This window comes from Xenia sp. Carnegie-2017, unplaced genomic scaffold (genome assembly GCF_021976095.1).
Source record: "Xenia sp. Carnegie-2017 unplaced genomic scaffold, XeniaSp_v1 HiC_scaffold_22, whole genome shotgun sequence".
NCBI classification, from domain to species: domain Eukaryota; kingdom Metazoa; phylum Cnidaria; class Anthozoa; order Malacalcyonacea; family Xeniidae; genus Xenia; species Xenia sp. Carnegie-2017.
In genome coordinates this window covers 8174266-8189574 of record NW_025813485.1, presented here as the reverse complement: position 1 = coordinate 8189574, position 15309 = coordinate 8174266, and the positions used below count along the sequence as shown (strand labels likewise).

The 15309-nt window shown below is 32.5% G+C and overlaps 2 protein-coding genes across 2 annotated transcripts; both read right to left on the bottom strand.

The window, feature by feature from the left end:
• Positions 1-1010: 1010 nt before the first annotated feature.
• On the bottom strand, positions 1011-3123 carry LOC124447528 (transient receptor potential cation channel subfamily A member 1-like). Its single transcript, XM_046998488.1, has 2 exons — positions 2820-3123; positions 1011-1470 (listed from the first exon to the last, which is right to left on the bottom strand). The coding sequence occupies exons 1-2, from the start codon at positions 3117-3119 to the stop codon at positions 1177-1179; spliced, it is 594 nt and encodes a 197-aa protein (XP_046854444.1). The 5' UTR covers positions 3120-3123; the 3' UTR covers positions 1011-1176.
• An 806-nt stretch (positions 3124-3929) lies between these two features.
• Positions 3930-12011, bottom strand: LOC124447291 (transient receptor potential cation channel subfamily A member 1-like). The gene is made up of 10 exons (XM_046998195.1): positions 11931-12011; positions 10642-10804; positions 9809-9895; positions 8489-8766; positions 6457-6751; positions 6027-6195; positions 5527-5754; positions 4607-4743; positions 4127-4366; positions 3930-3950 (listed from the first exon to the last, which is right to left on the bottom strand). The coding sequence occupies exons 1-10, from the start codon at positions 11996-11998 to the stop codon at positions 3930-3932; spliced, it is 1686 nt and encodes a 561-aa protein (XP_046854151.1). The 5' UTR covers positions 11999-12011.
• Positions 12012-15309: the final 3298 nt, after the last annotated feature.

The following is a 15309-nucleotide window of genomic DNA, read 5'->3' as shown; positions in this document are numbered from 1 at the left end:
GCATTAACGTCGGTTAAAGTAGCAATACTATTAACAGTACGAGAGCGTTTTCTCTCAAATTTGTCTTCCCTCCTCTTTAATATTTCTTGTCACAAGTTCATTAGTTTTATAGTAATCGCGTAAAGGTTAGGGCATATGATAATAGTGCGTCACATACGCCTTGGCAGCTACACATGAAAATGAGACTCCAGAAAAAGTGATTGAGCTCAATATCATAGGGACCTTTTCTTATTTTTTTTTTTAGTTTCACACGACATTTTCAATTATTGTCTAATATTTTGAAGATGCACGTGCACCCCTTGGACTAGTTACGGTGTACTGAACATTGCAATTGTTTTTGCAGTCGAAAGATAAAAAACCGAACTCTTCAAGTCATTTCGATAAAAACCTCCTCACATAACAGTTTTATGTATGCAATAGCCAAAACAACTTTTTTTAGATTAACAGCTTCTGCCTCATCACGTTTTGTGCCGAATTGTTGATAAATATTTTAGGAAAATTTGTCTTACACTTTTTTATCATGTGCATTCAGAATGTTTACTTATTAATCGAAACCTATTTGCTGCGTAAAAACATAATGAAGTGCGTTTTTATTTATTGATTAATTGGCTAACACAAAACAATTGGAGCATATATAAACTATATCAAGAAGCTACGTTCATATACTCGTTTTCCTCATCACCCATAAAAAAACAGTTGTTAATTGGGTAATGTGTACATACATTAATCCAATATACAGAAATTTTATGCTTGGTAATTTCACTGGGCAGTATCCACGATTTATCTAAGTATCATTGTATTCAATTGCGTTTACTGCTCCTTGTGGGTTATGAATATTCCTGAATCATGCAAATTCCAAACGTCGACGAATTTCAAAGATGTGAAAATTTTTTTGGGATCTCTGTTGTATTTCAATAACAAAAGAGCGAAAGTCGATAGTTCGCAAAAGTCCCGTTCAATATTTGATTATGCAATGTAAGATAAGTTCAATAAAAGAAACTAGAGAAATGTTAAGCACTAGAGCTCCTTTTATCAAGATGTAAGGTATTTCTGATAAGATCTGTATTCAATAATGAAAAATGTATGTTGAAATAAATTGGTGGAAGATGAAAAATATTTCTTTTACAACGAGGTATCTAAATAAGGTGAAATTTCCTACTTGCAATAACCATCTCTCTAATTTTTGAAATGTCTCCGAGCAAACATTTTTTTCGTTTTTTTGTGATAATCCTCAAATTTAAATCTCAAAATTTCTTCAAGTTTCTGTCGTGTAAGGACATCAGCAGTAACTTCGTCTTCACTTTCTTCATTTGAGAAAGTGCTCATTTCTCCCGTAAAAAATCTTTTGAAATAATCTGCGTAAGATTTTTTGTGGTTTGGATATTCCGTGTACATACTTTTGAATTTCCTTCGACGAAAGATCGGCAGCCGAGCAAAAACTGATGATTCGACCGTCATCATATATCTCACCTGAAAAATAGTTAAATTTCTTAATAAAAATGTATGAAATAAATGTATAATAAAAAACATAGAACCATATTACTTGAAAACAAAATTAATTTACATGTTTTTCAAAATTCTATTATTCACTTCCGTGTAAATTTAATGAACATAAGCTTGTACTCGGACTGAAAATTTTACACAATCTTTCCTTCTTTCATCAGAATTTTTATTTGAAACTGGTTTCAATTTAATTTGGGATTAAGCTTTTCCCATATTTCCAATTATTGCAAGCTTTGTAATAAAGTTTATAAAATACCAATGTTACAAATTAAAACACTGATAAACGAATTTCAAAAATATCTTTATAAATGATGAGAGTATACGGTTACAAACTGCAGAAGGAATTTCATCACTCCGTTTAATCCATTTTAGCTTGCACGCTTCGCTTAAAGTCATTCACAAGCCTATTGGAGATATGGAGGCTGAATGACGACACGAAATAAAAGCACTCTTTTTAGCCTTTTATAAAAATATTCTAAAGATGTTTTGTTAACAATTTCGTCAGTAATTCGTCTCTACTTAAATGGCACTAAGGCTTGTATCAAACGTCGAACTTTACATGCGCCGAACGCATTAAAGACAAAAAAATGTCGTACATAAAATGATTCAATTTTATTACAGACATGCTTTTTTTAATGCTTGCTACTACCCCTAGAAGCTTGTAGAAGAAAGCAATTATCAATTAAGTTATTTGTTGCATTTTGTGGTAGTGTTGATGGTGATGATGATTGTGGAGCTAGATTTTTATGGTGCTAGATTACAGTCTTGCCATCTTGCTTTGATTGTTTGCATAATAAGGTACGTAAAACGTTTATTTTTTGGATAATAAGGTACGTAAAACGCATTATTTTTTTTATCTTGATACCAAGTAACAGACTGAACAAACTCATTATATTGATACGTTTCGATTAGCCACCAAAAATTTTGGAAAAATATCTTAAGGATACTGAACGAAATTTTTCCGTGGACAAATCCGGCATTCTCTTTAAGTATAGTGTTAATTCTGTAGTTGTATTAATTCAGGCACGCCGTCCGGAGCGTAGACATGAAAAGGTGGCAATGGGCCTCCTGAGTCCCTCGAAATACTGGCTTAGTAAAAAGATAAATTTGGGTATAAACAGAGTGGTAACAATTTGACGTATATGTTACAACCAAACTATGTAAAATTTGTCAAAAGCATATAAAAGTATTATGAAGAAACTTTTAACTAAAAAATTGACAAACAAACTGAGTATTTTCATGTTTCAAATAACGCATTTAACTTATTCGATCAGATTTTAAATTTTCCCAGTGGAAGTGATCTGATCCAAACTTACATGTTGCTTCAGCCTTTCTACTTTGGCCTTTTTCATAACGTATTGGGTATCTCCGACAGCTAAGCCAATCAACACGTTGTTTACAACGACCACCATAAAAAGTAGGAAGTTGAAAAGCATCAAAAGTTTCAAATAATAAAAATTCTTGAAAGGACCAGCTTTCAGGAATAAATCATCGTATTGGAACTCTCCAAGCATTGAAACAAACGTGCTCAACACAGCTATGGGAAAGTTTTCAAACCTCAAGTCTTCAGCCATCAAGATGTAAAAGGTAGATGCAAATGCCATAAAGAACAACATAATTAACAGAAACATCTGAAATAAATAAAAATCTATTGCCATCATCCGTAAAACTATATGAGCTGTAGTTTACATGCAAAATATGTCTTCATTCAACCCTTTACTGCATGTTGTGCGCAATAGTAACCGGTGCAACAGAAACTGAATCAAACTTAAGAAAAAGTAGCTCGCACATCAAAAAGTTAAATGCTCGTTTTCAACATTCAGTTTAATACTTCTACAGTGCTTTTTTGCAAGGAAAAAGCATGAAATTTTGTAAACTCTTATGCGTTGACTCTCACAAAAAAACAATAGATTTTTCCTAAAGAAATAAACAGTGTTGTGATCTGAAATTTATATAATAAGACTATAAAACTTGCAGGTGGCTTGGCTACTGTATGAAGATTTTTTGTATACTATATAGACAATTACTCTATTTATGACTTGTCTCCTCCATTACTTTTCTCAAAGTTGTTAAGAGAAAAATATTTGCATGAAATAAAAAGTTGGTTGCTATTAAAGAGTAGTTATCTGTTGTTTTTAACATAATGAGCATTATTGAAGGGCAGCTTCAACAAAATTACATCACAGAATAATAGCTACATGCAAAAATAACTATTAGATATATATATTTAAGGAATATTTTAACATTTTTATATTAGGGAGTATTTGGCCTCCAGAGCCCTTTGTTGACCTTTCAATGAAACAAAATTGGCCTGCCACTTCTTGGGCCCTTTTGATGTTTTTTAATTGTACTTACGATATAAAACATTTTATTGCAGATAATATATTGCTTGCACATAAAGTAAGAGCGTTTATTTCATAAGACCATTAAGCCGTTGTGAAATTGCTCTACGAATTTCATAAAATAGCAGTTACGAAATTGCAATTTTTCAAATTTTACTGATGAGGTGTATTTTCAAACCTCTGCCACATGGCTCACGCTTTGCAGGCCCCTTTAAACTTAATGGCCTCCTAGTGTGAAATCCTTATAATATTCCTTGCATGTATGTTTTTTTCCTACGCACCTTTATTATAGTGTTTGTAGTCTTGAACAACGTTAAGATATACGTGCTTGAGTCAGGAATTCTTCTTAGGAACCAAATAAGATCAAACCAAGAGATCCAGATTGCAATCACTGCTGCGATAAATTGACTTTCGGTTTTGGTTGTTTTTATTGGGAACATGAAATAGATAACGCACAAAAACGAAATCCATTCAAAGTAGTTTGACAGTTGCTTAAAATATTCCCAACGATCAGTGTTCATCTACAAGTTAATGACAAATAGCATCCCTCACATTTTTGACCACACTGAAGCATGCAATCGTTATAACAACCGTTCGAAATAATATCAGAAGGAATTAAAAATATATGGGTTACCATGCACTTCAGTGTTTGTAAAAAATTCTTAAGAAAATTTGCTGGAAATGTTTTGAAGCTTTATGTTGCAAAATGCAAAACTTCATTAAAGAGTTGAATGAAAAAGAGATAATATACTGGTTGAAACCTGCACAAATTCTCTAAAAATGTTGAACGACGTGAGAATCATAATAAAGGAAGCGGCAATAACAGGTCCAGTATCTTCAGGGTTTGCTAAAGGAGCAACATATGTTGGCGATTGTGCAGTAGAATTTTTGGATTTCTCTAAAATACAATAAATTAGTCACCATTTACATAATTTGAACATACATTGTTATTACAAATGCAGTGCAATACACAAACATAAAAAATATATAGATTTACTAATCAGTAAAATTCATTCATGAATCTATTGATGATATTATTTTTATCAGTTCTTTGATATTGACACTAGACGATTTGACTCAGCAGATGTTATAGCTTTGTTTTAACTGATAGTTTCGCACTAATTTTGACTGATTAAGTTCATTTGCTTACAAGTGCAAACCATTTAATTTTCTTTTTATTTGTTTGAATGTCATCAACCTGTTGTCACACAAATAAAATTTGGCTTGACACTGACAGAGAGTTATGTCTTTAATGCTTGATATTTCATTTTAGTAAAAAATCTTAAATTCTGACTATTATAGAGACAAATGAAAGCAAGAAGATAGTTATAGTTATAGGTATTATGTCATTTATCATTTATGTACAGTGCATGCGTGCCGCATTAACTGGTTTACAATCGCTTTTACAAATGCTGCAGAGTAAATATTTGTTGTAGAGTGCTCAAAACGAAAGCAATTGAGTGAATTGAGCTTTTGATGTTGGTTAGTATAAAAATATTCTGTAAAAAGTGAACAGCAGTATATAACTCCCATATTTATTCCAGCAAGATATGAATTTTTAAAAATAAATACTTCAAAACTGCTGCTTTGTGAGTGCATTCACCACAAAATATTCATAACTTCAAAGCTGCAGCAAAGCAATCTTGCATTCATTTAATAGTGTGAACACACATCTGCTTACCGTACTCAGGCAACCCGTTTTCAGCAATAGCGCCACGGACCAAAAAGACATAAATATTGAGCCATATGTGAAAGCACAAAAACACGATCAAATCGATTATGAAAAGATAGCATCCTTTTTCTCGCCATTTAAGGTTAAAATATTTCTTGCAAATCTTGTGGTTCAGACATTGCTCTTCATTGTTCTTGATAATCACTTCAATACCTTCAAAAATAGGTCTAGTGGTATCTGCAATTATACAGTAAAAGCATTCCTGTAATGTCTGCGACTAGCAGGAACTAAGTACCTTAATTCTATTTGCGAGACATACAAAAAAATTTGCTGACGCATGTATGGAATCTGCAATCTAATTTTTAGTTTTTGTGAGATTTTTCTTGCGCTAAACTTGCTGATCAACATTCACATCATTGGCGTTCATGCAGGATGTGGAAAGTTACATTACTAATTCAAATTAAAAATTTGAGAAAGTTCTCATCGCACTATATAGAAATAATACTTACCTGTAGTATCAAGAAGAAAGAAATCGTAAGTGACATTGTAGTCAGGTGAATGTCGCTTGTGATTACTTGACATAATACAACGATCTAGCAAAAGCTTGGCTTGATCGGGCATTTTCTTAACAAGGTGCACAAAACATTTCTTTGGCCCATTCTTACAATCACAAATTAGCTAAAAGTAAATAAATTTTTCATTAAATGACACGCCCAATTTCCATAAAAAAAAAGTAGTAGCTCGTATATAGCTACATTAGGATACTTCTTAATGCACTTTCGACACGAAAACAAAATTTTCTGACAAGTATTTTTATAGCAGACGAATAGCGTTATATCTTTCTGCTCAAGGATAGTTTCGACCAACTATATAAAAACAGAATTTCAGCTGAGATGAAACGTGTCATCATTTTTCCACAAAGAAAATTATGTTACTTACAGCTTTCCAATTTTTGCTAAGCAATAATTCTTTAACAATATCACTTTGATCATTATTGATAGCCACTTCCAAACAGTTCTCACCAACTTTCGTTTTTTCTTGTGGATCAGCACCAATTTCTAGCAGAAACAACAGTATATCTCGAAAACCTTTGCCACAGGCAATATGTAAAGGTGTTCTTCCTTCCACGTCCCTTGCACTCAACATTGTAACTTCATCTAGGGCCAGCAGTGTAACATTGGGTAATGACCCAGCCTCAACAGCTTCATGGAGCAGAGTTAAATTTCTGTTGTCACTTAAAGAGAATTTACAGGACAAATGTAATTGGGATCGTATTCTTATAATTAGTCATTTGGTCAATTATATTCTGGTTTGAAGTTGAAATTTTGGTACCAAGGTTTTGAAAAGCCATTGTGATATGCTGAAAAATAGATTTAAGGCCAAGAGTATCGCTAAGATAAATAGGTTTATACAAGAACGTGGAGTAAGCATGAATGACTAATTGGCTACCTGATTAAAGTAGCGGTTACATTAGAGAAAATATTGCTCCTTCGTGGTCAATTTTGAGAAAGCCAACCATATCAAACGTATGTACATGCGTGATGAGTGCAATAAGAAAAGAGAATCCATCGTTTATAAATCATTTTCGTGATCTGTTTTCACACAAATACTAGGTTATATTAACTGCTCTCCATTAACCAATACAAAAGCAGTTTGAAGTGATTGCATATGACTATCTTTAAATAGCTTGTAAATCAATAAATAATTGATGCATGACACTGTTTGTCAAAGTCTGTAGGATAATAAATGAAGTTAATCAATCGATGGGTCTTTATTTGGAGGCAAATTATTGAAAAAACTTTTTTATCTTTTTTGAAAAGATCATTAATCTGTGTACGTCATGAATCGTCGTCGCGTCATATAGGTGGTTTGCATCAAACATTACAGCCGCCATCATGGTTAAATTTAACAAAGTACTTTTCTTGTTTTTTATTCAAATTTCATGTAATCAACATGGCGGATATCTCTTTCTCCAGTCAAAGTTTGTTTTCTTGAGGAATGATTGCAGTCCACCTTAAGGCAATTCTTATACTTTCTCAAAAATAGGATCACAAGAATGCATCAAATTCTCCTAAGCAACAGCTATTTTAACCAGCCATTCACTGCAAAAATACTTTTTATTATTGGTACCATTAGCTATAATGAAAAAATTAAAATTTAATTAAAATTATAACTACAACATACAAATATAAATGTTAAAAACTAAATCAAATATAACTAAAATCAATGTTTAAAATATCCATGATAAAGGGACATTAGCTATAATGGTCTCAAAATTTCTTTTCTTCCTATACTGACTGTTTAAAAATCGTATTAATCAAACAAAATAAAAAAATCTGTTGTACACAGTACACAGAGTGCTATTTATTTATTCCAAATGAAACAGAGACGAAGGTGTTTGCAGCTCAGCAAAAGTGATCACTATAGCCAACTACGCATATTTCCAGCATAAACTCGTGAGTTAAATTCAAAAGCCGGAAGGTTTTGTAAGTTATTATAAGGATTGAACACGTCAAAATTTTTTTAAACATTAAAAGATATGTATTTTAGTTTGTTTAATAATGTTAATGCAAAACTACTTGAGCAAATGGCCAAAGACTCTATTTTGCAAATACATGGACTATAAATAAGCTAAATTTGTTGATAGAATATCTTTCTGAGGTGCGTTGATGCAGAATAAACCGATCTTTCTGGTATGTTTGATTTGAGGGATTACAAGCAGGCTAATCACGGAAAATATACTACTCACTATTTGCAACTTTTATGATGAGTAGGAAAGCTAAGTTATTTTAAAAGTTTTTTTGATGGTGTTCATCTGATATATGTGTTTATTGCATGTATCTTCGATCATGACTCTGTTAATATATATATATGCTAGTTAGTATACATATATTTTTTTCCCTTTAAACGGTGTGTTGCTTTAGAAAAGTATACTTCTGTTAACAGACATCATTAGAAACACGACACTTACGTCTCCAGGATGTTTGCACCTCGTGTGAGAAGGAAATCCAAGACAAAGCACTCGTGAAGAGCAGCGGCGTAATGTTGAGGTGTTTTCCCTTCGTAGTCTTTATCAATCAGGGACACTGGTCGAGCTGAAAGGATATCCTGCACGATACAAGGAACCAGAAAGTCCCTTTCGTAGTGAAACAATTTCTGGTAAATTGCGCAGTGGATGAGTGTCTGTCCTGTCTTTGAGTTACGAAGCGTGTAAATATTTTCATCTACACTAGCCAGGATTTGTATGCTCTACAAAAATTAAGTTTTACATTTTGAAGAGAAATGAGAGTCGAGCAATTATGGCAACATTCAAAACTTAAAATGAAGCCTTTCTCCCTTTGTCAATTAATAGATTTTCCAGGAAATGAAAAATGGCTGTATAGTTCAGTGTTAATTACAGTTTGCTATGAAATGCATTCATCGTAACATACAATTACTAATTTTTGGTTGTCCACAGTTTTGCGAAAATGAATGAATTTGTGAAAAATAAAAGATTATACATTCTGGTCTTTCATTTATACTACCCCATATTTCATTAAAAATGTAGTTGATACAAGAGCAATGGCGTAGCAAGATTTCAGAGCATTGTCAATGTTCATTTCTTTAGAAATGTGTTGTTTTTGCAGAGAGTGGACAGCAAAAATTAGGAGGCCCAAATTTTTGGGCCTGCTACGCACTGCTTCATGGCAATTCCAACTTTATTGACAATGGTCTTGAAGAATATAACATGGTGAACGTTTGTAGGATACAAATCTATATATATATATATATTGTCCAAAGAGCAGGAGTCACCATTTTACTATGGTGATAGCCGGGAGGGCGCATTGTTATACACTTTGTATATTACGCTCGCTGCGCTTGCGCAGTTTGAGCGCTCTCGGATTGTGTAGAGAGTCTCATAAAGAGCCGTTCACCGCTTTCGCTTTAAGCAAAGCTCGCCTTTATAGTTTCGAGCACTCTGGTGACTTTACAATACAATCCATACAATGTGCAACCGTACGTCCTGTGTGCAAAGTGTAGGAGTCACCATTTTACTATGGTGATAGCCGGGAGGGCACATTGTTATAAACTTTGTATATTACGCTCGCTGCGCTTGCGCAGTTTGAGCGTAATACAAGAATTTTTGTAATACAAGAATTTATTAGAACTAAACAATAGCAGACTCTGAGAAAATTTGAATACTTGACAAAAATTAAAAATATTTTCCCCAAAACACATTTGATTCTATTTCATTTATGAGTTTCTAACCAGCAGCTTTTTTTATAACTTTGAAGGTGTTATTGAAAACTACCTTTCTTTGATTGTGCAGCACCGCCACATGAGCTGGCGTGTGACCATTTAAATCTTCACTGTGGAGAGCTTCCATGAGCTGTTCATGCTGTTAAAAATCACAACAAGAAACTATAAAAAGAACGAAATCTTGTGACATACTCATGGGTCACATATCATTTCTGCAACAATTTTTGAGGCTGCACAGTTAATTAAAGAGCTTTATGAAATTGTACAACTACTAAGTGCTTTTTACTCTGTTATGACTGTCTGCATAATTGCTTCCGACCAAGCATTGAACCTTCAATAGCTTCTTACAAATCACAATCTTCAACCATAAAGTGTGTTTAAGCTTACTTATCGAACAGTTAAAAAAGAGTTAAATAGAACTTATCCTTTGTATTATCTTAAGTGCTCAACATTTTCTTTTTTCAATAACTGTCGCCTTAAGGCTAATATTTTGTTAAAGTTTTCTACGACCAAGTTTTAATTAGAACCATGTTGGTCTATTCTTTTTGTTATTTAATTGATCGCTTTCTAGTCATTTTTTGAGATCTGAGTCTTATGCATGAAGAAAAGTTAAGAATAGAGTTGTTTTGAAATGTGATGTGTAATGTCATCGATCAAAACATAGGCGTAAAAAGATCAAAAAGGGGAGTGGGGGCATTCTCATGTAAAAAATATCATGACATGCAGTAATAAGTTCTTTTAAAATTAATTGTTTTCATATAATTCTAACATGCATTTAGGACTACTAAACGCTTCCCCATCATCAATCTTTTCACGCCCATGGATGAAAATATTTTGACTTCCTTGCTTTATATCATTTGCATTAATTAGACACATACAGCATACCTTCTCAAACTTTTGTAATAGAAATTCCAGAATATTTTCTCTTAAAACACTAAGATGAAATATATTTCGGCCAAAGTCATCACATTCTGCTATTTTAAGCTTTTCGACAGCCTGTGTCTTAGCAAGATATTCCTCAGTGATAAAGATGCCCCGTCGGACAGCTCTGTTGATTTTAAATTAAATCAGTCGTGATGTCAATCAAATAAAAATATGGCGTGCATAAAGTACAGTTTAAAGTATATCATTTGTTATTTAATAATTTTCAAATTAATTAATAATATCAAAGATGTCGAAAGAAACTTGTCGACATTCAGGAAAGCATATCATAGTGTTTGCTGTTATTATGGTTGAACGACGCTAAACATAAAATGTGACAACAACAAAAATGTTATTAGTTTAAGGAAGGAAAGAGTTTTGTCGGTTTGTCACGAGTTGAAGAACCAATATCTTTCTACATGAAATATGTTCATGCTCACCTTTGCATCAATTAAGATCTAAGAGATGACTGATTTTACCATGCAGTAATGTAAGTCTCACGTCTGCGCAATTATTCTATAATTGCAAGACTAAGATAGGCAAAATGGGACGACTTGCAATGATACGAAAAATTAATCATCGATATTTCACTATGTTAGATTAAGGGAATTAATTCTTTCTAATCCAAAATTTATTTCGCACGTTTATCGACTAAAGCATTCAACACAACCAAATTAATTTCACGCTTTTTTATGCAGATTGTTGTGAAACACAAGCTTTCGGGGAATGTTTCATGCAAATCATTTTTTCAGACACCAGCTTATCAAATTTTCTTTGTCTCACTTAAAAAAATGATTGCCACACTATACACGCACGTTTTTAGTATCTAAGAAATTTCCCACTCAAACTTGCACAATTTCTGGTTATCATGAAGCTTCTAGTGATTCCTGCTCTGCTTGACCAGTTTCTGAATCTTCCATCGACAACTGACAAATAGAAAGAGCTACTACCTTCCTTGATTTTCTTCCAATATAGCTATTTAGCACTTTAGATATCTCTACGTTGAACAAATACAAACAAAAACCTCTATGACACAAGTTAAGTTCTCTTAATCCATACAACGATTATGAGGGACTACACGTACAAAACTTTATTTGATAACTAATTTATACAGCAAACAGTTCCTTTTTCTGTATTTTTAGAGCATATTCAAAAGCAATGCTAAAATTTATTCATATGGAAAAAATCATTGAAAATTTGAAATTCAAAGAACGACATATAAGTTGATTCAAAGAAAGATGGATGAAACTTACTGAATCAATGGATTCGAACCCATGAAATTTTGTCTCTTCAAACGAAAATTGATGCCTTTAATTTCCATGCAGTGGCGGTTCTGGAGTAGGTCAGAATAAATTATAGAAGCTCATTTTAAATTCAAAAGACTTTTTCAACAAACCTGTTTGTTGAAAATTTCAAAAGACTATTTAAGAATCAAATACTCCCTGATTCGCTGGGAAGCATATTAAAAGGAAATATATTTTCAGTAATGTATTCTGACCAGCCTTATCTACTACTGTTCCATAAAAATGTTCAGAAATGAAAAACGCTATTGCTGGCCCAAAAACCTTCGTTCAAACTATAAATATTTCAATCAGGATTAAAAGCAGGACTAAAAATTTTTGATTCTTTATATCAGAATTTTGATGAAATTTGATGGAAGGAAAGTTTTGTAAAAACGAGAAATTTCGTGGCTAGCACAAATGCAAGCACGAATTTGAGTGTTTCTAAGCAATTTCGGGTTTTACTTAAACATTCATAAATGTTTCTGTGACTCTTATAACTCCATAGAAACTAGGATATTATTTTCTATTGCCTTTATTAAAATGGCCTTTTAAGAAAATATTAAGAATTATTGATTTTAAGTGCATATTGATAATATTCTTTTTAATTTCTCGTGCAAGCCATGCAACCTGTTAGACTTTAGCCAGACTGAACTTTCCGTGTTTCCATGCACAATATTATAGAATCGAGGGTTTTCAACTGGTTAACCTATCAGTACTCGTATTTTTAAAATTATATTTTGATAGCTGATACCACAAGCAATTTGCATTCTTTTTTGCTTTGAATGATCAGGAAAATGTATGTTGAATAAAAAGAAAATGCTTGGTTTCGATTGGATAATATCCTTGCTTATGTTCCTTAGGGGGTGTTTACATGAATCCGGAATGAGTCACAACTCGATCTAGATCGAGTTCATTCCTATTTTCATTCCGGATCGAAATTTCATTCCGGATCGAAATTTAGTTTTAATCTCATGTAAACACGAATTGAGTTTCATTCTGGAATGAGATTGTGATTAATGACGAAGCACGCATGCACCATGCGTAGTGTCTTCTGGAAAATTGAAGCTCGTGATTAAATAAGGAGGCTAAATGGACTAAAATGAGTGCGAAGAAAAACAACAATTAGTTTCATGCAAGTGTTAAGCTGTATTAACGCAGGAGCAACAAAAAAAAGGGTTGCTATAATGTTTATGTTCGCCATCTTCAAATTTGAAAATTCCTGCGAAATGTCAATCCTTGTGTCGATTTCCTATGTAAACACGGATTGACATTTCGATCGGCATTGAAACTTTACTCAAGTATGCTGTTGGCAGAAGTCAAACATAGTTGGATTCGAACTTTTTTATAGCCACTGCATAGGAGTATGGCTTGGCGTGTTGCCCTTTCACAAAAAAGTATCAATAAGTTTGAACTGATTCATTAAATAAATTTACGATGGCTTCTAGTAATGTAAGCCTATTATTTTAAACCTTCTCTCTTTCAAATGGTTGAGAAGAATGAGTTTGCGTGTATTTATGTGAAACGTATTTCTATAGAAAAAATAAATTGAAAGGCATCTTTATTGCTAAGAAACATACATGTAGAATCTTTGCAATTTACGTATTGATGAATACAACAAATGAAAAGATACTTGAAAGTAGAAACTATGTCATATAAGAGAATTGAAAACGAGTGATTGGGATTTAACATTCTAGGCTATGAAGACAGAATTAAGATACAAAATTTTTGTGGTGATATTTGTTAATTTTACGTATTTCAGTCCTGCATATTTATATTTTAATTTATAGATAAGTCTAAAACTTTTGTTTTTCTTTTTCTATAATTATTTTGATGATGATATATAAAGATAACTATTAAAATAGATATAAATATTAAAATATATACTAAATAGATGAGGATAAAAAATAACTATTTTACATAATACGACACATTATATAGTTATTGAATGAGATTGAGCATTTGATAACAAGAATTATTCGACCAAGGTCATTGTTGTCTGCCAAAGGAAAGCTGAGGTGGATAACTTTGACCGATTCTTAATATCATGTGAAAGCCGAATTCAATAATCATTTTACTATACAATTTTAAATACAGAAGCTTTCAAAATATTTTTTGTATGGAAGCCATGTTTTCCCTGCTTCGACATTACATATATTTTGCCTTTTTCGTTCTCTTTTGTCTTTTTCTTATAAATACTCGATGACAACTTTGGACTGGCAGTGTAACCCATTTTTGTGTGTTTTTACGTTTTTATTCTAAATAATTTGAGCGAAAACAGTTTGCAAAACGCTTGCCAATCTCGAGCAAGTTTCCGCAATTAAAAATAATTTTCAATGTCGTACAGGTTGCAAGACATTGAAAATTATCTATAGGTTCTTAGCCAATCACTATCGTGATTGCACCCACATTGTATAATTTATCTTAATCACCTTGTTATATTACATTTATTTTCACTGCTTTAGTGAAATTCATAAAGCAACCTGAAAACTTTGCTAGTAGACGACAACCTGCTAAGAAATTATATGATTGTTAAATGCATGTTGGATCTCATGGTTGGGCATAATATGAATTCGCCCTTACAACCAATAATGAAACCTAGTTAACCTCAAAAAAGTAACGCAAAACTGATGCACCATTGAATATGAAATGTTATTCTTTAATTAACCAATCACTACTCTTATGATGTGGACCAATCAGTTGTCAAGAATTTGCTTGCTCTTTCGCGATGCTCAATTTCTACGTTTGTCAAGTGACTGCATTGAATAAATCTAAATTGCCTCTCACTTTTTTTCAGTTTGATATTCGGTAAAAAACTATGATTTCAAAAGAAATTAAAGCAGCAAAATATGCCTATATGGATGGACATTATCTTGAGCTCCGAGGCGCAGAAAAACTGCTATGCAAATAATAAAGACATGAATTATATGCATGTAACTGACAATACTTTATGCCCCCATGGAGTTAGCATAGTGATAGGCATTGAAATTATCACAATATATCAATTTCTCAAAATCTTCTTTTTGGATACACCCTGTAGACATAATAAATGTTTGTGTTGATAAAAGACCGAAGATTTAAACTTCATACTGACGATTATTATTTTATGCAGTCGATAACAAGTTAGTAAAGCCTTGCTTTTGATGTTGAAAATATCTGATATTTCTGGTCACGTGCTCATTAAATGAAATGGTTTCAATGTAAAGTAAATATTTCTTTATACAACATGCAAGGAAAACAGAAGATCGATATACTTGGTGTGAATGGTGGGCTGTGGTGGTTCATATTGTTTGCCAAAATCTGTAAACACAATTGACTAAAATGGAGCTAATAAAGTAGATTATTAGAAAGT

Coding starts and splice junctions, on each gene's coding strand:
- LOC124447528 (XM_046998488.1), bottom strand. CDS start 3,119: ATGTTGTTCTTTATGGCATTTGCATCTACCTTTTACATCTTGATGGCT. Junction 1,471..2,819: donor TAGAAAGGCTGAAGCAACAT/GTAAGTTTGGAT, acceptor ACTATTTTTCAG/GTGAGATATATGATGACGGT.
- LOC124447291 (XM_046998195.1), bottom strand. CDS start 11,998: ATGGAAATTAAAGGCATCAATTTTCGTTTGAAGAGACAAAATTTCATG. Junction 9,896..10,641: donor TATTACAAAAGTTTGAGAAG/GTATGCTGTATG, acceptor GATTTTTAACAG/CATGAACAGCTCATGGAAGC. Junction 3,951..4,126: donor CTACAAACACTATAATAAAG/GTGCGTAGGAAA, acceptor TGAAATTCGTAG/AGCAATTTCACAACGGCTTA.